The 24183-nt window shown below is 33.5% G+C and overlaps 1 protein-coding gene across 3 annotated transcripts in view; it reads right to left on the bottom strand.

The window, feature by feature from the left end:
• NIPBL (NIPBL cohesin loading factor) overlaps nt 1–24183 on the bottom strand; it is a 266297-nt gene that overhangs the window by 78167 nt on the left and 163947 nt on the right. For all 3 annotated transcript variants that reach the window (XM_043983133.1, XM_043983152.1, XM_043983142.1), the window contains 3 exons: nt 23861–23957; nt 19359–19985; nt 5155–7059 (listed from right to left, as the gene is read on the bottom strand). In XM_043983133.1, the coding sequence (XP_043839068.1) occupies nt 5155–7059; nt 19359–19985; nt 23861–23957 (2629 nt within the window). The remainder of the gene's footprint in view (nt 1–5154; nt 7060–19358; nt 19986–23860; nt 23958–24183) is intronic.

Below are 24183 nucleotides of genomic sequence, written 5' to 3' on the forward strand. Positions count from 1 at the left end.
ATAAGCTTCTTATAAAAGGTGGCTGTCTTGATTTGAAGGACTCTTAAAGAGCAAGTAAATTTCATTTGGGAGGTATGGGGCTGTATAAGAGGAACAGACTGGGGAGAAAAGCAATGCATATGAAAGGCTTTAAAAGCCAAAGGATTTATATTTATACTGAGGGGTAATAAGGAGCACTGGAGTTTACTAAGTATAGAGTGCCATGGTTAGTTCTGTGTAATTTAGTGTCTGTGTGGAGAAAGGATTAGAGCACAGAGAACCTTGGGAGAGCAGGCAGACCAGTGCATTAGTACAAATGAGAAGTGGTGAGGGTCTTAATTAATTTGGCGGCTTTGTGAGCAATAAGAAAGAGATAAATGCAAGACATGTTTACAGTGGCAAATGCTTCATGGAGGTCAATGAACTGTAAGGATGAAGTCTGAGAAACAACCATGGGTGTAATGAGTTTTTTTTTTTTTAAAGGATGGGGAAGACTTACATGTAAGAAGTGTGAAAAAAAGACAAAAATAAGGGACGTGAATGACTGCAATGGGAGATGGGAGGAAGGTATAAAATTTAAGTGTTACAATGATATTCAAAATTAAGAGAACCAAAATATGTTGGGTGGATCTTTTACAGACTATAACTGCAAAAGATGAAAAAGTATTAATCAGTTGTAATGTACTCTGGGGGATGAAGTAGCCAAAGATATGGTTATTAATCTATTGACATTTATCATAATATTACAAATCAGGCGCTGGAGGAAAAAAAACAAACACAACCCAATAGCTATCGACCTAATTATATGGGGCTCAAAAACCATTACTTAATCTAGAAATTAAGATTTATTTCTGGAAAAAAAACTTCTTCTGTGTTTTAAGTTTACTAAATTAGCTATTTTAAAATTTTATTTATTTTATTCTGAACTTTTGAACCAAAACAAGCATTTCCATAATAAAGTGGGATAGAAAAGCAGAGGATTGCCCCAAGATTGAAATTTACTACTCCTTTCAGATTTGCCATCAAGTTATCATGTAACTTTCTTTCTTTGAATTAGCTATTAACTATGGTATACAGGGTATGACATAACTGAGAAACTTGTTCAGTAAATATTAGATAATTATTAGAAGGTAGGAGCACAACAGGGGAAATGTTGCCAAAGGCATCTACCGCCTTGGTCGAAGAGATTCAGTGTACAACCCAAGTTGAAGATATCTTCCCTGTTTTTGGATGATGATACTGGATAGGTCAAAGCCCCAAACACTGTTGGACCTCTGTAATCATCCTAAAGTGCAGGTAGCCTTACCAAAAACAAACAAACAAACCCCATGAAAAACATTTTTACAGGATTAAAAAAAAAAAGCGCATGTGCAATGAATGACTTGCACTCTTAACTGTTCAAAGATCCATTGAATTTAAAAACAAGTGGTTCCCCAAGATTCTTCTTTGGGTGGGTTCCTTTTTTCTCTCTACATTTTATTTTGGTAGTGCATTTTTCCTTTTAGGAAAATGCACTACACAGGCAGTGAAGGAATCTTTCTTTGATTGGGGTATAAAATGGAAATCAGGTTTTTCACGAACATTGTGTTCTATAGTAGATCACATCTTCGCAGTCAGACAACTGACTGAAAGTTAAAGAGAATACAATATCCCATTGTACTTACTGTTTCTTGACTATAAAAAAGCACTTGATTTAGTAGAGCAAAAGTTTTTTTTTTTTTTTACTAAGGTGTCTCCTGTGCATAGTCAAGATCACATATGATTTCTTAAAAATATCTAACAGAAACGACTTTGGTTATTAATATCAAGAGCAGTAGTAAATGGGGACTTAGGAGCTTGACAAAGGTGTCTATCATCCATCACAGATGTCAGATAGATGTAGGACTCAGAGTTGTGTTGATTTATTTTTTTGGGGGAAACTGCAATAGGAAGTAAAAAGAATATCTTTACACAGAAACTGATGATATCTGAAGAATGGAAATGTGAGAACGGGAAAATTTTAAGCTAAGACCTCCAAGTAGGTATAAGATGATTAATAAAGAAGAGGGAAAGGTGATGAAGATGAGACAAACCTGAACAAGGAATGAGTGGGATAGCATACATAATATATAATAAGATTTTTACCAAGGTAAAAGGTAGAAGTGAAAATTGGGGAGGCCGATGACAAATGAAAAGTGGTTACACAACAATTACCTATACACAACAGCAATAGATCATAAATGAAATTATAAATTCAGTATGTGGCCTAAACTACATTTATAAAACTGTTGCATGTTTTGTAAAAGAAGTCAACATTAAATTATACTTCAACTTCATTAAATGGAACTAGAAGAAGCAATCTAAATAATATTTTTTCCTTTCTCTTGAGGAATTCATATCTAGGAATCTCTCCCCAAACAACTGGACAAGGAAGGAATTCCAAGTCCATAAGAAAATATAGACCCTAGGAATCAAATATCAGGAATAATCAAGATGTTAAGCAATCTCAAATGGCAAGGAATTCTAGAAATTTCTTAAACTCAGATGAATTTATACTGATTACAATTCAACTTATAAATGAAGTTTTTGGAGATCTTTCAAAGGAAACCATAAGCATAGGACGAGTAGTCATCCACCTTCTGTGATCTGTGAATATCTAATAGATCTGGTCTAATTAATTTCTCTATATAACTCTGCAAAGCACTTAGGTGAGAATTTTTTAAAATCCTGAAGCACTAAGCATTTGTGTTTGGTAAAAAACTCCACTTGTTATCATTAATATAGATGAGTGAATGGATCCTATATGTCTAACACTATATGGTTTTCTTACATTAAAGGCATTTTACATGTCCTTGAGCATTTGCTAATATAATTTACACTTCCTGCATTCCTCTCTTGGCACATATAACTAGTAGAGATGGCAAGTAGTACGTTTATAGTTTTTGTGAAAATACATAAAAAAAATTATCAAGGAAGAACATTATTAGTGAAAACAACTAAGAAAGTTATTAATGATAATACCTATAGAATCACTATAGGAACCACAGAAACAAAATGGCAGTTATTAACGTAAACAGTATTTATTCCTTGTTATTGTTTTCAAGCAGCAGCAAAAGACTTGTCTGGAATAAGGAGGGCAAAATATTCTTGTCTTAGTGAACTATGATGTAACTAGGAAGAAACAGATGCTCCCAAATAAGAAAGGATCGAGATGGTACTATTCAACTTTCCTTTTAAAAAGCACATACTAGAATTCAGAGAAGCCAACTTCAAAACTTTCAGTATTTTTAAAATGTTTTAGTTCCATCCCAACAAAAATGTCTTTAATTACAACCTCCATCCTGCAATCTTTACTGAATGAACAAAAGACATTAAAAATGCATTCAAGTAATAAAGAAACTAACATTTAAACAATAACATTTTAGATAAGTAGCTACTATAAAAATCTATGTTTTATTATCAGATTAAAGAAAGGAATGTCTGAAAATGATTCAGGATGCAGAAATGACTTCACATAAAAATTAAAGTATACCTCATTCTTAATAGAGATATATTAAATAGGGAAAAAGGTATACATAATTCAAAGTCATTCACTGACTAAACAGTATGTATAATGGGAATACTTTTGATATAATCTTTAAAAGCTCCTTTATACACAAAATGCCTATAGATATATATATAATGAATTTTGCAAAAAGAAAGCAAATTATAATATATTTTTTACCTCCCCAAACCTCAACTGGGAATATCTGATAGTGACTAGGTCTAACTCCAAAAGGAACAGCTATTAAGGCACCAGTAGCATTCAAATGATCTTAAATTGGACTTCTCTCTCTCTCTCTCTCTCTCTCTCTCTCTCTGGGCAGGGCAATGAGGGTTAAGTGACTTGCCCAAGGTCAAGTGTCTGAGGTTGGATTTTAACTCAGGTTCTCCTGAATCCAGGGCCAGTGCTTTATCCACTGTGCCACCTAGCTGCCCCCTTAAATTCAATTTCTTAATGAATTTATTATTGTAACCAAAACTTTAAAACAAAATGTCAACTTAAAAGTCTAATTCCTTTCAACTAGACATGAAGTATTCTTTCATATTTGGTCATACAATATAGACATAGTACATTATTATATTATCAAAAACTACATCAGATTCTATTTATAGCAATTAGATTCTTATCACCTGCTATTAGTTTTTATACAATTGACATAAACACAGATATAAAGAATATTTACACATGCACAACACATACAAAATACATACATAGCTGGACCCATGATATAATTTGTATAAGAACCTTCTATCAATGAAGATCTGGCAACTCTTCTGCAACTTTTTAAAAAACCTTTTCCTGAAGCACTGAGAAATTAACTAACTTACCTGGATCACTTAGCCAACATGTATTGTATGCAAATGTATGTATAAACAAACACACACGAACACATACACAAACATACACCCCCCCTCCCCTCTGTTTGGTACTGTATATATCTAGTATATACAGGAGTAAGAGATTACAATTAGTTTCAATATTAGATACAACTGAATGCAATAAATGCCAGAACAACTTAACCTAGCAAACCTAATAAAATGCTTAGACACACAGTTTCCTAAAAATGAAACATTTCACGATCACTCACCAGTGCACAGACTATGTATGTTTTAGTCTACTTTTAAAATATTACTTTCTAAATAATTCAACAAAGAAAAACAATTAACTGGGACTAGCATACAGAACAAAACAGTAGCATAAGAACCTTTCAGATTTGAAAAGGGCATTTGAAGTATTTCCTCTGTACTTTACTCTGATCCTTTAAGGGAAATGAGAGGAAAATTAAAATCATGACAATTAACTGGATTGTAGAATGGGACACACCCACAGTCAAGATGCAGTTAGGAAAATATTCTGATGAGACCAAAATAAAAAAAGAGAAAACACATTTAGAAAGCTAAATTGAACTCCACACAATTAAACAGGGAAAACCTAAATCAAAATGATATCACTAAATAAGGAAAAGACAAATTACACTAACAAATTTAACTGTGTTCTTTGGATTTGTATCAGTGTGCATAAACCTAATACTTTTGCATGCAGTGTATTCATTTTTATCATTTCACAAATTGGCCTTGTTTCCTTATTTAACACCTTAAATTTAACAAGAATACCAAGTGCAATGAAAAGTACCAAAATAAAATATTCCTTACCTTTATTTGATTTGGATGGCTTATTCTTGCTAGCTTTAAGAGAACTTCTCGATCTGTCCTCTCTATCCTTAATTAATTTCTGAACATCATCCAAAGATAGCTTCTGCAGGACAACTACAGGCTTAGCTCCTTTATTTAAATCTTCTACTAGTCCCAATTTTTCAATTTTGTCTCTCTGTTCCCCCTTAAGTTCCATTTTCCTTGTCTCCTGAGTAACATTGCCATCTTTATCTCTCTTGATTTTTGGAATGACAAAATTTTTCAATGCACCAGATCTACCCCCCAACAAATAACTGGGAAAATCTGCTTTATTGTCAGGGTGTGCTTTATTACTATCTACTTTGCTTTTATTACCATCTGTCCTCCGGTCATCTTTACTATTTGGTGATTTAAAACCAGATCTATCAGATCTTGTTTTGCTAGTATCGCCTCTACTCTCTTTAACACGAGGACTATCAGGTCTTGATTTCTGTTCCCCAGAAGACAGTCTTTCCCTGGATTCCCCTGATTCATGTCTGTGTTTTCTTTCTAGTTTATCTGTTTTTGAACCATCAGATTTAACACCATGTTTAGGATCATGTTCATTTCTGTTAGAGGATCTTAATGTATCTGGTCTTCGAATTCTGGACTGATCTCCTCGATGTCTCTCTGATTCAGTCCTATCCTCTGATTTCTGTTTATTATCATGGTCACGCCTAAGTGACTCAGAAACAGATCGTCCATCTGGCCTTTGCTTTAAGGTTTCTGATCTTTCAGATTTCACTCTAGGAGAATCAGATTTAACATCCTGTTTATGTCTTGTTTCAGGTTTCTTTTCTGCAGATGCCTTTCCAGAATCTCTCCTATCATGTCTGTGTCTTGGAGTTTCAGGGCGGCCCTCACTCTTCTGCTTGGGAGTTTCAGGGCGGCCCTCACCTTTCTGCTTGGGAGTTTCAGGTCGGCCCTCACCTTTCTGCTTGGGAGTTTCAGGTCGGCCCTCACCTTTCTGCTTAGGAGTTTCAGGTCTCAGCTTGGCTGTTTCCTGTTTACCATTATTTTTATTCTCATTGGATTTTGATTCTGCTGTTTTGCTCTCATTTTGTTTTGATTCCACTGTTTTGCTCTCATTTTGTTTAGTTTCTGTTGTTCTGCTTTCATTCTGTTTAGTTTCTGTAGTTTTACTCTCATTTTGTTTAGCTTCTGCTGCTGGTTTGCTCTCAGTTTGTTTAACTTCTGTCACTGGTCTACTCTCAGTCTGTTTTGCTTCTGTCAACCTGCTCTCATTCTGCTTCACTTCCACTGTTGCTGGTCTGTTCTCATTAGGTTTAGCTTCTGCTGCTGGTTTACTCTCGTTATGCTTGGTTTCTACCAGGGATCTGCTCTCAGTCTGCTTAACTTCTGGCACTGGTCTGCTCTCAGTCTGCTTAGTTTCTGCTGCTGATCTGCTCTCATTCTGTTTAGTTTCCGCTGCTGGTCTGTTCTCATTCTGTTTGGTTTCCACTGCTGGTCTGTTCTCATTCAATTTTGTCTCCAACAAACGGTTTTCATTTGGTTTAGATTCCATCAATTTGTTCTCATTTTGTTTCATTTCAGTCTTTACACTCTCAGAATCAGACTTTTTCCTAGGGGTCTCAGGATGGTTTTCAGGTTTTTGTTTAAGAACCCCAATATCTTCTTGATGAATAGAAATAGACCCATCATTACACTGTTTGCTTTCTTCAGGCTTCTTAATGGTGTCTGAATCCTGAGTTACAGATGCCTGAGACTCTACTCGTCCTGCCTGATGAAGATCAATGCTAACCATTAATGCTGGCCTTGACCCATTTCCTGTAGAACCTGTCTCCTGAGAAGCTGGTCTATTACCTCCAGTAGCACCCCCAGCCTCCTGTGGGTAAGAATCTTGTTTTCTTTTTTTCAAAGGCTTATCTGAAATTTAAAGATAAATATACAAAATCAGTAACATGTACATATTCACATCTCATAAACATTACTTCATATTCTATTGGTTAAATTCATTAATGCAAATTTTATAAACATCTATAGGAAAGTTTAAAAATATTGCAATTTGGATAAGTATAACAATATTTAAAAAGGTTTAACAAAATATTTATGTATAGTGACCTTCAATTAATATATTAGAAAAGTGGATAATCACATTTCTTTAGTACCACAGGGGAAAAAAGTCCACAGCATACCTGGTATGGTCTCTAAATACTACTGAGTATATTAACTTAGTAGAACTGACCTAAAAGTCTAAAGAACAGAGAATCTTCTTAATAACATTTTTGTTGAATGCATTGAAATATGATTCTGGCCTTAAAATGAGGTGTAAAAATGGAGTTGTATTAATAGCAAATTTAAACAATTATACGCGCACACACACACACAATCACAGGAATACACATTTTATGATTAGATAGACATATTCCCCATTCAAGAGGAAGAAAAACAATACTCTCTTTGGGTTTATTAAGAACATCTTTTGAATCAAGGTAATTCATTCTAACTAATTATTTTTGTTTGTTTTGGGGCAGGGCAATGAGGGTTAAGTGACTTGCCCAGCGTCACACAGCTAGTAAGTGTGAAGTTGTCTGAGGTCAGATTTGAACTCAGGTCCTCCTGAATCCAGGGCTGGTGCTTTATCCACTGTACCACCCAGCTGCCCCCATTTTAACTATTTTTAAAAAGCATAAAACAAAAAATTCTAAAATTGTCAGTAGCCCAAATCAATTAACATGAGCTTTTAATGTATATAGAACAGGTATAAAAAGAAAATGGATTTTATACTATTTTGAATAGGAAAGTAGAGAATTTTTGGCTGTACTACTTTAAAATAACTTTCTATCAAGGATTTGCCATTTGTGATAAAGATTTAAGTAGTACATATGAAAAGTTCAAGAATTAACATCTGCTGTGTTAATTACAAGTGAATTTGGATTTTTAAGGAAGGACCGTGTCTTATAGTTAAGTAAAGCTGAGAATATGAAAAAAACTGCCTAATTGTGAGCAGAAAGTAAAATACTAACTTTTGGGGGTGGGGGTGGGGCAATGAAGGTTAAGTGACTTGGCCAGGGTCACACAGCTAATAAGTGTCAAGTATCTGAGACAGTATTTGAACTCAGGTTTTCCTGAATCAAGGGCTAATGCTTTATCCACTGCACCACCTAGCTGCCCCGAAAATACTAACTTCTGAAATTTATATTCTGCTCCATAAAGCAGGGTCCTGCATGTTTTACATTTTAGGTTCAAAAGGAAACATTTCACAATAATCAAACTTTATTTTAAAATGAAGAAACAATAAGCTTCACAATACTGTGATCTATCTTGAAAATAACCTACTTCATAATTTTCTATAAAGCTGAATAGACAGTTTTTTATAAACAATCACAGTACTGTAACAATTTTTAAACTGACACTTTTGTAAATATTTTTTGTATTTACCAATTTGACAATTATTTACTTTTCATATGTTCAGAGGATGCTACTCTAGAAGAGATATCAAAGTGTCTCATTATTTAAAAGCATCCATGACAAACTCATATTTATGAATGCTCTAACTTTGCCAACAAAAATTCATTCAATAATTATTATTCAAATTATTCAATTGCAACGAGGGAGTAATGATTGGGGAGGGGGAGAAAATAGAAAATGGGGAGGAACCAGTGGTGGCAGAGACTTGTGATTTTATCAGTAACTTGTCCATGTGCTGGATCCCAGTCCTCCTATCATTAGTTTTCACGCAACAATCATCTGAGAAATGACCATTCTGCCATATAATTTAACTTAGAAAAAAGGATTCTCATCTATGTGAGGTAAAAATTTTAATAGATTCATGTGATTAATAATAATGCTAGCTAACATTTATGTGGTGCTTACTTTATGACAGGCACTGTGCTAATAAGTACTTTCGAATGATTATCTCATTTAAAATCCTCGCAACAACCCTGTGAGGTAGGTGCTAGTATCATTGCCATTTTACAGATGAGTCATAGACAAAGTGACTTGCTTGGGGTCTCTTGCTTGCTAGGAAGTATCTGAGGCCATATATGAACATGGATCTTCCTTATTTGAGGCTTAGTGTCTATCTATTGCACCACCTACCTACTCAAGTAATTTTAATTTTTAAACAAGTGTTGAAAATTTAAACACACACATATATGTATATATACAAATACCTATTCATGTGATCACCAGTTTAGAGTGGAAAGGCTATTTGATACAATCCTCTCATTTTACAGATTAGGAAATTGAGGCCTAAGGAAGTAGAATGATTTATACTTGGTTCCAAAGCATTATGCATTATTACTATGCATCCCTAGAAAACATCTTCTTTGTCACTGAACGAGGATGGCATTGTCATCTGGAATCAAAGAATGAAAGCTTAAGCCTTTGCTCTGGTACTTCCTAGCTATGTGAATTTTAGCTAAGACACTTAACCTCTTTAGTCTTCCATTCCTCAACTAGAAACAAAATCAAACCAAAAGAAGGAGGGTCTTATGAATCAAATGACCTCTGAAGTTTCTTCTCTCCCTAAATTTATAGAGGAAAAGAAATCTAGTAAATGGAAGCTTGGGGTATCAGAAAGAGTATTAGAGAGTAAACCTCAGGTCTGCACTTATTACCTGTGTGACCGTGGGCAAATTAGCAGAATTTAAAACTTACATTTCTAACACTGTGGAATCTTCAGTGCTAAAGCAGAGGATTTTGTAACAGGTTTCAGTTACATTCTTTTAAATCAAATCCTTATTTAATAAGATACACGTTGTTACTAAAATGGCATGCTTTTTTTTTTTTTTGCAGGCCTTTGTTTCTCCAATTATAAAATGACCAGATGGTCTCTAAAGTCCATGCCCACATCTATGAACATGTTTATTTATGATCAATGGAAGCAGTTGAGACCTCATTTTTTGCTTACAACTATCCTAGAGAATAGATATGTAGCTTTTTTTTTGGGGGGGGGAGAATAAACATTTACAAAACACTTGAGAACATGGTTTTATTGTTTCTTGACCAATATTCTTTTTGATCACTGTTAAATTTTTTTCCATTTAACATTTCCCTATACACAAAATTCTTGTCCAAAATAGCTTGCTAGAAAGCAACAGTTATATTTCTTTCCCAAGATGTTTATCTCTAAATAATGCTCTCCTAAGCTGTTGAAGAGGAATGATCAATTAGTTCAAGCAGAACTTTAAGATTTCCAAATTTCAAATGACATATTCACTTATAAAGATAATTATGGTGATGCCATAAGTATACTTGGCGTATAAAAAGAGAAAACTTTTAGGCATCTTGTAATTTATCTAAAAGAAATCCAACTGAAATTAAGTAATATATCTTTTTAGAGTAAATTGTATCATATTTTTAAAAGATGAGAATATTTTAGTTTATTTTAAAAAAGAATTTTAGTGTATTAGTGTACCAATTTCACGTTTCATCATTAAAAAAATGAAATTTAGCCCATATTCTAATTTAACTTCAATATGAGAAATAACTATTATGGCACAGAATTGTGTAAGTATAGAATCACTGATACTACACTACAGGATTTTTCTGTTATTGTACATGGGGGTATTAAGAGATCTGAATATTATGATAAAGATGGCAGGACTATTTTTAATACAGAAATAACACCTGAAAGCATTTGAACATGACTGACATGATTACAATTAGGAAAGACATTATGCTCTTTAATTTTGTCCATAAAATAAAATATCAGATAATAAAAGAGCATATAATATATTCAACTTGCTAGAAGTATACCATTCGAAGAAAACTTGAAAAAATTCATCATGACAGCAAGGTTTTTCAGAGCTGAGCAAGTTTTGCTTTTCTAGTTTTGAATTAGTTCCTCTAAGCATGTCAGTTTTTATTTGTTTTTGTTCTTTGCCACTGGTCTTCATTTCCCAACCTTCTTTCACCTGATAATCAAAAGCCATTTTTATGAATAAGTTCAACATTATGGACATTGGTTTCCTTTGAACGATCCTCATTTAAGCCTGGACAAATTTCAGAGATGACTGCATACAAAATCAAGGATGAAAAACCGACATCCCTACAAAATCCAGATACCAATGCTTTCAAACTAGAAGCCATTAGCTTCAGAAAAATTCTGAAATTTAAAAAGTTAAACAAAGTCAAGAAATCTCACATAGAAAATATTAAAAAACTATCTATACCTGAAGCTGCTAAAAGTTATAGCTGAAAGTGCTTACTATAAAATAGCTAATCAATATGCACATTAGCCTACATATCCCTAAAAACAAGATTACCTAAATCTTACCAAAAAGCTAAGTGCCACATTCAAAATTTGTACAAAAGAAAAATTAAGAAATAAAGATTTCCCTTCAGTTTATCAGTTAGGAAAAAAAAATAAACTTTGGATAAAGTTGAATATAAGTGCGAGAAAGGTCACTGTACTAGAACAAAGCAGGAATCCTAACTTTGAGGAGAGATTAATTTAGAGGTTATTCTGGAAGAAAAAATAACAGGACTTTTGAACTATAATTTATATTTATAGTTATTTGGTAGAATTAATTTCCTACTAGTCACACTGTTTTTGGACTTCTCTGGAACTCTCTATCATGCCTTCCTTTTACCAGGTAATTCATCACAGGGAAATCTCATTAAGGTATAAAACTGACTTACTTTTCATCAGACCCTCAGACCCTCTGATTAGAGGGCAGGGCCATGAGCTCCAGGGTCTTTACATAAAGAGAGGGCCCAGCATAGCTTTTCTCCCTGTTTCTCTCCTATTTCACTACTTTTAGACTTCTCTGGAATTCTCTAACACTGCCCCCCCCCAAAAAAAACCCCCAACCCAACACCTTGGTACCTCCCTTTACCTCCAACTTTTCAGCTTTCTTCTGTATATAGTCTTCTCCTATAGAATGCAAACTCCTTGAGGGTAGGGACTGACTGTATTTGTATTTGTATTTGTATCCTCAGGGCTTAGAACAGTGCTTGACACACAGTGGTGCTTAATGTTTCTGGATAATGAAGAAGCTGACTATGATGACTAACAACAAGATCTAAGTTAGAGGAGATCACAATCATCACGCATACTCCATGGCAGAGGTCAGGTCCTATCTTAATCTAGGCGAAATATTGTTTAAGCCTGGCCAAATCTATTTGTTCTAATTCTAGTTACTAAACATCAACTTTTTGATCACTAATTTGGTTTCCTAGATAGGGCATTCTAATCTTAGAAGAAAGTATATTTTATATAGGGGAAAGGACTACTTGGTAACTGAAAATGAACAGATGAGGATTCTGGTATTACAAGTCACTCTACCATTCTGAGTGTTTTTTTTCTAGTACCTAAAAATCCCTGGAAAAAAATAGATAGGAAAGTTTTATAACTACAAAACCAAGAAATTATATACTAGATGATAGAAATAATAGAACACTATGGGAATAAGCATAAATAGTATCAACAACCTTAAAACAACATGTAATAAAAGTAAATTTTTAGAAGAACACTGTGCCAGAATATAGTACAAACAATCAATAATGTATAAGATATAAAGTCAAATTATGACATTTGAAGAACAGAATATAGTATGAAAAATCAATAATGTGTAAGATATAGGGCCAAATTATGACACTGACAAAATCTTTAACAAAATCCAAACTTCCTGAAAATTTTATTTATTTTCTCATCTATGATGTCATCTGAAACTTTTAATCATCATATGGAATATTTAATCTACTAATATCTTTAGTAAGGTGAGATCACACAAACTTCATTTTTTTTTTTAAACGGGGAAATTAAAGGAATGAGAAGATATTCCTTGAATAACTGTTGACTAGATTCTGAATGGCAGCATCTAAACTTCTAGACATTTGATTCCTGTCACTAAACAGTTAAACACAGCTTTCAATGAACACCCTAGAAATAAGAATGCTAGAATTCAAGAAAGGATAAAGCAAAACAAACAGTAAAAAACACATATATTATTACATTATGCTTATGTTATACATCTAGATATTTCAATACCACTTTAAATTTAGCTATTTTCAGACAAAAACAGTATTTCCATATAAAAGCAGATACCACAAATTTCTATTATATACATAGCATTTAAGAGTGTATTAAATTTAACATGTTTTTTTCCTGCAAAACTATTCCAGTTGTCTGTGTCCCATTTTTTGTTCTCTTCTCTACAGCTTTTGAGCATTCCATTGACGCTATTTTCTTTCTTTTGATACTATTATCATTACTCCTTACTTATCTCTAGTCCCCAGTAAGTTTCTTTCACCCCCAACAAATAAAAGTCCATATGTAGTCAAGGAAAAAACCCTACATTGGTCATGTCTAAAAATGTATATTTCAGGCTACACTTTTGGTCAGTCCAACAAGAGGAGAGATGCATGAATCACAGTCAGTCTTCTGGAGCTGTGGTTGTTTAATGCACTGATCATAGTTCTTAGGTTTTTGATAGTTGGATCATTACCATGTTGTAGTTATTGTATAAATTGTTCTCTTGGCTCTGCTCAATTCGTTCTGAATGTGTTCACACAAGTTATTTGAATTCTTCTCTTTAAATCACTTATGGCACAATCATATTTCAATAAAAGAATACCATTAATTTGCCTGGCCATTCTCCAGTTGTTAAGCATTCACTTCTTTTCTAGTTTCTTGTTATTCCAAAAAATATACCATTATGAATATTTGTGCACAAAGGAACATTCCCTCTATCTTTAATCTCTTTTGGATATAGGTCTAATAATGTTACTGTTAGGTTAAAGGATACATATGTATCCTTATCAGAGACTTTTGGGGGTATAATTTCTTTCTTTCTTTTTTTTGATGGGGTAATGAGGGTTAATTGACTTGCCCAGGGTCACACAGCTAGTGTCAAGTGTCTGAGGCTGAATTTGAATTCAGGTCCTCCTGAATCCAGGGCTGGTGCTTTATCCACTGCACCACCTAGCTGCCCTCATGGGGTATAATTTCAAATTGATTTCCAGAAAGTTTTACAACTCTATCAACAGTAAATCAACATGTCTGTTCTCCTACATCTCCTGCAATAACAGCTATTGCTCTGTCATCTTTGTCAAATTGATGGGTGTGATGTAGAACCTCAATTATTTTTAATTTGTAGTTATTATTATTACTAATTATTTGGAGCCTTTTCATAGTTTCTGATTGCCTTTCTTCTTTGAAAACTGCCTATTTGTATCCTTTGACCATTTATTTATTTGTATCAATTACCTATGTATCTGGGATATAAGATTTTTCTGCAGTTAACTGTTTCCCTTCTAATTCTTGCTGAACTGATTTTATTGGTATAAACAATTTTTAATTTTATGTAATCAAAACTGAACATTTTAATTTCTGTGATCCTCTGTAATCTTTTGTTTGATCAAGGGCTCTTCCCCTTTTCATTGTGGTGAATTTTTTCCTTCCCTGCTCCTTTAGTTTATGATAGGAACTCTTATCAAAGCCCTATATCCATTGGGAGTTTACTATAGTATATAGTATGAAATGTTGAGCTAAACCTCATTTTTCCTAGATTGTATTCCAATTTTCCCAGCAAGTGCGTCAATAGTCAGTCCCTGTTCCAGCATCTGGATTCCCTGGATTTATCAATCACTGTGTTTCTATGTTCAATGTCCTTAGATACATAAGAGCATCTTGATAGGTAGTTTCCCAGAAATTTTAAACATTCTATAATTATGTTAAAAGGAATTAATTTCTCCATCTATTCCTTTTGGAGTTTGTTGGTAATTTAGATTAAGGGGTTTTTTTTGTTTTTTGTTTTTGTGGGGCAATGAGGGTTAAGTGACTTGCTCAGGGTCACACAGCTAGTAAGTGTCAAGGGTCTGAGGCTGGATTTGAACTCAGGTCCTCCTGAATCCAGGGCCAGTGCTTTATCCACTGCGCCATCTAGCTGCCCTCCCCCCCCTTAAAGCATTCTCTCCATTTTTTTTGGGTGGGGCAGTGAGAGTTAAGTGACTTTCCCAAGGTCACACAGCTAGTAAGTGTCAAGTGTCTGAGGCCAGATTTGAACTCAGGCCCTCCTGAATCCAGGGCCAGTGCTTTATCCACTGCACCACCTAGCTGCCCCCAGATTAAAGTTGACAATTTTTGTGAGTTGACTTTACATCTGGCTACTTTACTGAAGTTATTAATTTTTTAGTTGCATCTTTAGGATTACATAAACCAGAAGTATCAAACTCTACGGTCTAGAAACAGATCAAAATTTAATCAGGAAATATTTAACAAAATAAAATAAAAATATAACACCATATAGATAATGTCAATTGTGCTTTTCTAAATCGATGTATCCTCTCAGGGATGTTTCTATTTATAGGTGTCTCCACTGCTCTAAACCATATACAAAAGTGATAGCTTAGTTTCATTTTTTTTTTTTTGAGAGGCAATGGGGGTTAAGTGACTTGCACAGTCACACAGTGTCTGAGGTTGGCTTTGAACTCAGGTCCTCCTGAATCCAGGGCCAGTGCTTTATCCACTGTGCCACCTAGCTGCCCCTTTTTTGTTTTTCGTTTTTCATTTTTGCCTATGCTTTTCTCTTAATTTCTTGTCTTATACCTAACATATCCCAGAATGATATTAAATAACAGTGGTGACATCCTCGCTTTAACCCTATCTTTTTGGAAAGACCTTTAACATTTTTTTCCCATTATAGATAACACCTGGTTTTGGTTACAGATAGATATTGTTTATTATATTTAGGAAGATTCTATTTATTATTATGTATTCTAATGTTTAATATATTATCTTGTTTAGGTTATTGAGGCATACTTCCCACTTTGTCAATATACGTATACCCTTTTCACAGATTCTAATTATTTGAAAGAAATTAACTTATTATATTCCTATTTCCCTCACTTTTCTTTCCTCACATTATACCATCAAAATAGCATAGAGCCCTTGTGTACACATGCTTGTTAAATCTATGACCCCTGAAGTAAGAGGGATTTTGAAAGGATACATCTCAATCCCCCCATTAGTATATTCTTGAAATTGTGTGTAATTACCTTTCTAGATTTCTCATGCCTATTGTGTTTGCATTTCAATGCTTCTGCTCAGTTCTAATATTTTAATAACAAATGCTTAAAAGTCTTCTATTTTGTTAAAGATCCATTTTTTCCCCTATAACATTATACTAAATTTTGCAGGATAAAATATATGTTTTATATTAGATTATTATACATTTGATATTATATTATTATAAGAAGTCTCATTTCTATATTATAATTATTTATTTGTCTTTTGGAATATTGTGTTCAATTATTTTCTCTCCTTTATAGTGGTTATAGTATTATTATAAGATCATAATTGTGATTCCTTGGGACTTGAACTCATACAGTATTTTCTCTTTAACTTGAAAGCTCTGGAGTTTGACTCTGACATTTCTTCGTATTTTCAAGCTGTAGTTTTCTTCAGGAAGTTAACAGTGGATTCTATTTTCATGTTGCCTTCTGTTTCAAATAAATGAGGCAATCTTCTTTATTATTTCTTGAGGTATATTATCCAAGTTTTTGTATTTTGTCATAGTTTTCAGGAATCTGATGACACTTACATAATCTCATCTGGACCTGTTTTCAAGGTCAGTTGTATCCCCAGTGCTTAGTACAAGATCTAACACATAGAAGGCATTTAATAAATGTCTATTTATTGACAGATTTTTCAATCTTTAACCTAAAATATTTAGTGTTGTTTCATGGAGTCATTGAGTTCTAATTGTTGTTATGTTTGCAAGCAGTCCATCACTTGGTCAAGGTTTTCTACATTTATTCTACACAGTTCTCTTTACGATGATTTCCTCTAGAGTTATTTTAATTCTAATATCACTTTTTATTTCTTGCTTCATTTCTTCTAGCTCCATTTTTGTAGTTCTTATAACTATGGCATTTAAAAAAATCTTCTGTGACTAGTAAGTACATGTTATGGAATTAATCTTTTTGTCTACATTGATCTCTTAGGCTTCTGTTAAACTATAGTATGTCTTCATTATATTAGGTAGTACTTCCCCACCTCCCCCCAATCCTTACCTCTGTCCCTCATTTACAGTTTCCTTGGTGTGGACCTTCTCTCTAAGTACCCAGGCTATATGTTATTTTACTAGAGTTTGGGCTTGGTTTTCTGGTGTAAGAGTTTTACCTTCATCTGGTCATCTTGTAACTACAGTTTTGGATCAGATGGAGGGACTAATTTTTCTTTTTGTATCATTTGGTTTTCCCTTATGTTCTTTGCAGATGGTAGATTTGGATTTCTCTATAACTTTTCATAATTTTATTGGGTGTGAGTTTGGTTAATAGTAGGTCAGAGTGAGAATGGAAAAAGGAGTCTGCAATCAAATCCTGGTAAGAGTGGTAGTGACAACTACCTTATTTTTCATAAACCACCAGGTCAGCAGTCTCAGAAAAATTCTAAATCAATCCCACTTGCCTAAGTCTCAATCAAGTCATATCTAAATGATTACAGATTGGTTAAGAAACAAATACTAATTTTAAAAAATCTGCTAAGGGGGCAGCTAGGTGGCACAGTGGATAAAGCACTGGCTTTGAATTCAGAAGCTCCTGAGTTCAAATCCAGGCTCAGACACTTGACACTTACTAGCTGTGTGACCCTGGGCAAGTCACTTAACCCCCATTGCCTGGACCAAAACAAACAAACAAACAAACAAACAAAAAAACACTGCAAAGAAATGATGTAGTTTTAGGGTACGAATAAAGCCTTTAGAAAGAAAATCTGATTTCCCCCCTCAATTTCCCCAAAATCATCACAAATATTACTAATGGTGGGCATAAGTCCAATTAATTTAACTTTCAAAATTTCTGTACAGTTCATAAGTGCAAACTTTGAACAAAATTTAGATAAAGATCAAATAGAAAAAAGCCTACAATTTATGTTTTTCCTCAACAAAAATGAAATGTACAATATAGAATCAGTCATCCTGATTGTTAATTAACATATTATTTGCAAAACACAAACATTTCATATTTTCTAAGCATTAAAACTAGTATACTATGTAGGGGAAATTTCAGTTCTTTAACTCTTTTCTCAGCAAGTTTTCTTATACTTACTTTTTGTAAGTTCTACCTATTGCTAAAAAAATACATTTAACTATGTCCACAAAAAGAAACCATAAGACTAGAAAAAACCCTGAAAAATATGCCTTTCTATTTTTTTTCTTCAGGATAGGAATCTATTCATTGAGGAAAAACATAAAATCTATACTAATCTAAATTGGATCACCCAATCAGGAAGTTTCTTTAAAATTATCAAATCTTTTTCAACAAGTCCCAACAAGTCAAAGAAAAAAACTCCAAAGCGCTATCAGGACCTTAGTTTTATTTGATTATTTGCAAAACGGAAACTTCCAAAACTACTGTTAAAACTCCATTAGTGAGATAATTTAATGTGAACACTTGCTGGATGTGAAAGAACACTTACTTGATTCATTGTAAATAGCAACTATGTGAACTCTGAAAAGTCCCAGGCCAAATACTAACCTAGTAAGACAAATCACAATTCAAACGATATGACAACAAATAATAACCTACTAACCTCAGCAAATCCATAATCTGCTAAATGCAACAAGTTGTCTTTGCTTTAGCACAAACTAACTGCAGATATATAACTCATCTATTTTACTCATGAAATAGAAGTGATATAAATGCCAATAAACTTTTCAGCAGAAAAACATCCAAGATAACAGCTCGTGTTTATATAGGGCTTTTAAGGTTTGTAACGTGCTCTACCTATGTTTACTTATTTGACCTTTATAAAAATTCTGTGAGGTAGGTGCCATTATTATGCATATGGTACAGACTAGAAAACTGTGCCAAAAAGAGGTTAAGTGACTTGCCATGGGACACACAGTCAATGTCTGATTAAAATTCAGGTCTCCCAATACTCTCTATAGACTCTACCATCGAGCTTCCATAGACAGGACATGACATGACAACATAAATATAACACATAAGAGATAGTCACTATAACTGTGGCATATTGACTAGAGAAGTCACCAATATTTTTTTCCAACAATTACCTCTAAAAAAAATTAGGATTCAAGAAATTAACTTCCACGGTACTGGTCTTACAGATTAAAGGAAGAGAGGTGTGAATGATTATAAAGTATAAAATGTGGTAAAACAACAAACTTATCTTGTAAAATTGAAAACATTTTCTGAGAGGATGACAGAGTAATAAGGCAACAGAAACAGGTAACAACGTATAACCATTTTACCTTTATCTTGAACTTCCTTTGAAAAACGTTCCCTTTCAATAGCCGATTCCCGTTCTATCCTCTCGATTTCAGCCAAAGCATCCAATTCTACTTCATCATATAGCGTTCCCTGTTGTGGTGCTTGTTGCTGAGATTGTACCACAGAAGTCTGAGGTTGTTTTGCAGTAACTGAAGTGTTCTGTTGTAAAACAGGCACTTGTTGTGCCTGAAGGAATGCTGTCTGTTCATGCTGCGGCAAACACTGAGCAGCATTTAGTGGGCGGTTTACATCCTGCGGCGTAATAGGTGCTTTTGAAGTTTGTCCTGGGTACTGCACGTTAAAAGGAATATCACTCTCTGATACGTTGCTATTTTCCATACCAGAAAGCATATCTTCCTGCTGGTCCATGTCCGAAGATCTTACGCGAGAAAGTCTTAATGTAAGTTTAGTAGAGTCCTTAGATGGAGAACTAATGATATCATACATTGCAGCTTTTTCACTCTGATCTTTTTCATCTTTCCCTAACTTCATTTTCTTTTGTTTCTTCTGTTTTCTTTCTGGTGAATCTAATAATATGTCAGGTGGAACATCTCTAGGTGATGAATAGGGTGGAGGTTGAGACTGTAGGATTAATGGTGGTCTTGATCCTAAAAAAACAATTCAAAAGGACTGAACAGTTGTGCTGTTACAAATTTTTCATATTTATCTAAGGAATAACGCAAGTATTAAATATGTAGCAATATATGCAACTTGTGTGCCCATTCTACAATCAGCTACCTAAACAGGGTAATGTAATTCATTATGCTCATTAAAATAATTTATTCAATTAACCATAGATGACAAATATGGTTTGCAAAAATTGGGCTGGCCAAACACTGGACATAGAAACTACATGGCAATTATAATTTAATGCTATAGGCTATAGGAATCCAACTGGGGCAAAAGGAAGAAAGAAGGAAAGGTTTAAAAATTCTCTAGTTTTCTCTTACATGCAGATTTCAGTGATCTTGTTATGAGACACAATCCACACAAGATAATTTCTTTAGGCTGATCATGTAGACAGTGACAGGTAGAATTTTAATAAGAACTTGGTGAATGATGAAATAATTTTTCATAGCTTAACAAAATGAACATGAAATTTTAAAGTTACTTCTGTAATTGTTTCTGAAAACAATTCTTAATTGATGAGAAAAATTAATTTAATTTTTATTTTTTTCCCTCCATCATTTACTCTTTTCTCTTCATCACAGAATGTGACATTTAGAACCAAAGGCAACCTAAATGAAAACATCTAGTCTAACTTGCTCCTTTTACCCAGGAAGAAACTCAGACAACATGGCATAGTGGACAGAATGTTGAACTTGGAGTAAGGGTTGGGTTTGAACCCCTCTTTAGATTAGTTATATAAACCTAGGCACATCACTTAACTTCTCTTAGCCTCAGTTTTATCATGGTAAAACAGGGGTAAATATAACAACACATTTTTTTTTTGAGCAACAAATGAAATAGAGAGCTTCGTAAACCTTAACACACTATCTAAATGTTAGGTACTTAATCAGGTTTAAGCTGTTTAAGCCATTAAAGCTTAAAGCTGTAGTCAGTCTTTTGGGACATTGTGTACTAGACAGGCCTCAGCAAATTACAAGGTTCATAACATTTCTACTCAAAGAAACCATTACATATGCAACATGTGAAGAAGGGTGAGGCTTGTTCTGTTCGACCCCATTGGGCAAAACTAGGCATTATAGACAGAAGTTGTAAGAGGCAAACAGAGGTTTGATCTAAGGAAAAACTTCCTAATAATTTGAACTGTCCAAAAATAGAATGGATTGCCTTGGGAGGTACTAAGTTTCTTCTCATCATAGGTCTTGAAAAAAAAAGTTCAAAGATTACTTGTTGGATATATAGTAGAGATGACTTTCTCAGATATAGGTTTGACTAGAAGGATGATGATATGCTTTCCAACTTTCAAATGATGTGATTCTGTGAAATGTATAGGTCTCAAATAAGGAAAGGGGAAAAATGTTGCCAATATATTATTTTGAAATTCTTTTTAAATCTGAGTGATTTCTACATTTACCTGAATATATTTGATACAACAGGTCATTAAAGTATCTATGAAGATGTCTGAAACAAACTCAATGACAAATGTTTTCAGAACGAATGGCAAATTGCCTCAAACACTAATTGCCCCTTCCCCCCAAAAGTTGAATAGAATGAAATATGTTGAAATACACTGAAGTGTTGTCAATTAGTATTTTCTTGTTTATATCATGCAAATGAAAGGGTACAACATAAGGACATAGAATACCACTAATTAGTTCTATAAAAACTAGTTAGGCAATGTAGCATTAAGCAGGAGCAATTTTATTATTAGAAGCTATGTTATTATCATCACTATCATGAAGCCTAGATTTACATAATGTTTTATGGTTTGCAAAGCACTTTGTACACATTAACTAATTTAATTAATCTCAAACTAATCAGATTCATATAATATATAGATGGCCAAAAATTAAATTAGAACACAGTTTGATTATAACGAACATAAGGAATCATTACAAAATGACACTAATCTTAGTAAGTTTAGGTATGGTGTGCATATATGTTTCTTTCTGTTCTTACCACTATCACTTTTTTGGGGAAACATTACTTTTCGCCATTTTTCTAGTGTAATTCTTCCTGGGTTTTTGTTTGTTTTTATTGTCTTATGCTTTCGATGATGTCAAAAATTTTCTAAATATTATGTTCTAGTCTTGAAACATTTAGATATTTAGGCAACAATTAGAAAGTGTCATAGGATCACAGATTTAGAATTTAAAGGAATCTTACTATAGGCCAGCCAGTTCAATCTTATAATTTTAGAAATGAGGAAACTGAAGTGTGCCCAGAACTTAAGGGACTTGACTATAGGTAACAAATGCTAAAGTGACAGAGCCTGAATCGGAACCTGGGTTCCCTCATCCCAAATGTAGCCCTCTTTCCATTCCTGCATATACAAAGAACTAGGAAGCAGAGCTTAAATGTAATACAATTTGAAATTGGATATTTTCCATTCATAAACAAGGATAGAAGAAAGTCAACTGATAAATATTTAACTGTACAAAACAGAAAAACTGAAGACATTAAAAAAATTTTTTTGCTTCATAAAAAATTTAATTTACAAAGCTGTCCTAACGCATTTAAAATAAAATATGATTTATAAATAACGTTTTACGAACATTTGAATTGCTTCAAAATGATTTTTTGGATAGGAAGCTCTACAGACACCAACATACCAACATACTATAGGTGTTTCTCTGAAACATCAATCAGTAGTTCTTTTACTTGAGTATGTTTATGTGAGATGCTAAGAGTAGTCTAGCAAGAAATATAATTGATTCTCAAAGTCTTGTAATTCATACAGTATCCACATTAGACATGTTCCTTGGGCATTTTAATAAACTTAGGCTAATTTGCCTTGGGTCAATTTATCACTTAATCTCTCACCACCTAACTGATGAAAAACATTCGTGTATTTACATTACACTACTGCTATTACTTACCAAAAAATTACAGTTTAATAGTTATTACTTCTCTTAGACAATACCATTTTTCATGCTGATTGATAGGTAGACCGTGTACTTTTGTGCAAGAGAAGGTACTTGAATACAGGTAGTGTTGAGTATAAAAAATTACAGTCCTGCAAACGGGTCATACCTCATTTGGGAATTTGTATGATTCAAGGAGACAAAACAGACTTTCAATTGTAGTATTATTCCCAGAGCTATATCTGTATTTTGTTTATTATTCAATCAGAAAGTTAAACATCCTTCTCTAAATATTAATAATGAAAACTCTTTCTAGCATTAGCAAACACCATTGGCTCTTAAACGCAAGAAACTGAAGAGACCGTCATTTTTTCAAGGTTACAACATGAATCATTTTAGACAGTGATGAAAAAAATATCCACATTTAAAATGTTTCTTCTCAAATACCCATAACCTAGAAGATATCAACTACAAGACCACATACCTGTATAGACGTCTTTAAATTATGACATTGCTGGTGAAAGATGGAAATTTTTGGAAAAGCAAATGCTTAAAGAATAAGTAACTCAGACTTAGTTATTTTCAGCAATGCAATGATCCAAGACAACTTTGAAGGACTTATGAAAAATGTAATCCATCTACAGAGAAAGAACTGATGGTATCTGAATACAGATGGAAGTATAATTTGTTGTTGTTAGTTCCTTTTTCTAAAGTTTTTTTTTTTTTGGTCTGCTTTGTTTTGCATGACTGCACATGTATAATTTATACTGAATGGCTTGAATTTTAAGGGGGCGTAAGAGAGGGAGGAAGAGAATTTGCAACACAAAGTTTTAAAAACTGATATTACAATTTGTTTTTACGTGTAAGGTGGGGAAAATTCTAAATAAATAAGTAAATTAATTAAAAAAATAAGTAATTCATTTGAAAGGAGAAACTCATATAATATTTTAAAGGTAATCAATCGATGAGATCAATTAAAGTTACAATAATACCTTTAGGAGTTCCATCACTTCCAGCTGGGGAGCACACTGGCTGTGGAGACCTCAAAGGAAAAGATGCAGCATTCCTCATTGTTGAAGAATCTCCATCCTAAGATAATAATTGTAAATGTATATGTCAGAGAGAGACTTCTTAGCAGTGTTAGAGAAAAAACACTAAATATCAATACTTTACGGATATGCAAAGGGTCAGCATTCAAAACTATTTTTTTCACACCTTCCTGTTCTCTTCTTGTTTTAATATCTCAGAAACAAATACTTGATGTTTCAAAAAATAATGCATAGGCTAAGCATAGCAAGGAAAAATAGTTAACTGG

The sequence above is a fragment of the Dromiciops gliroides genome, chromosome 1 (assembly GCF_019393635.1).
Source record: "Dromiciops gliroides isolate mDroGli1 chromosome 1, mDroGli1.pri, whole genome shotgun sequence".
NCBI lineage: Eukaryota > Metazoa > Chordata > Mammalia > Microbiotheria > Microbiotheriidae > Dromiciops > Dromiciops gliroides.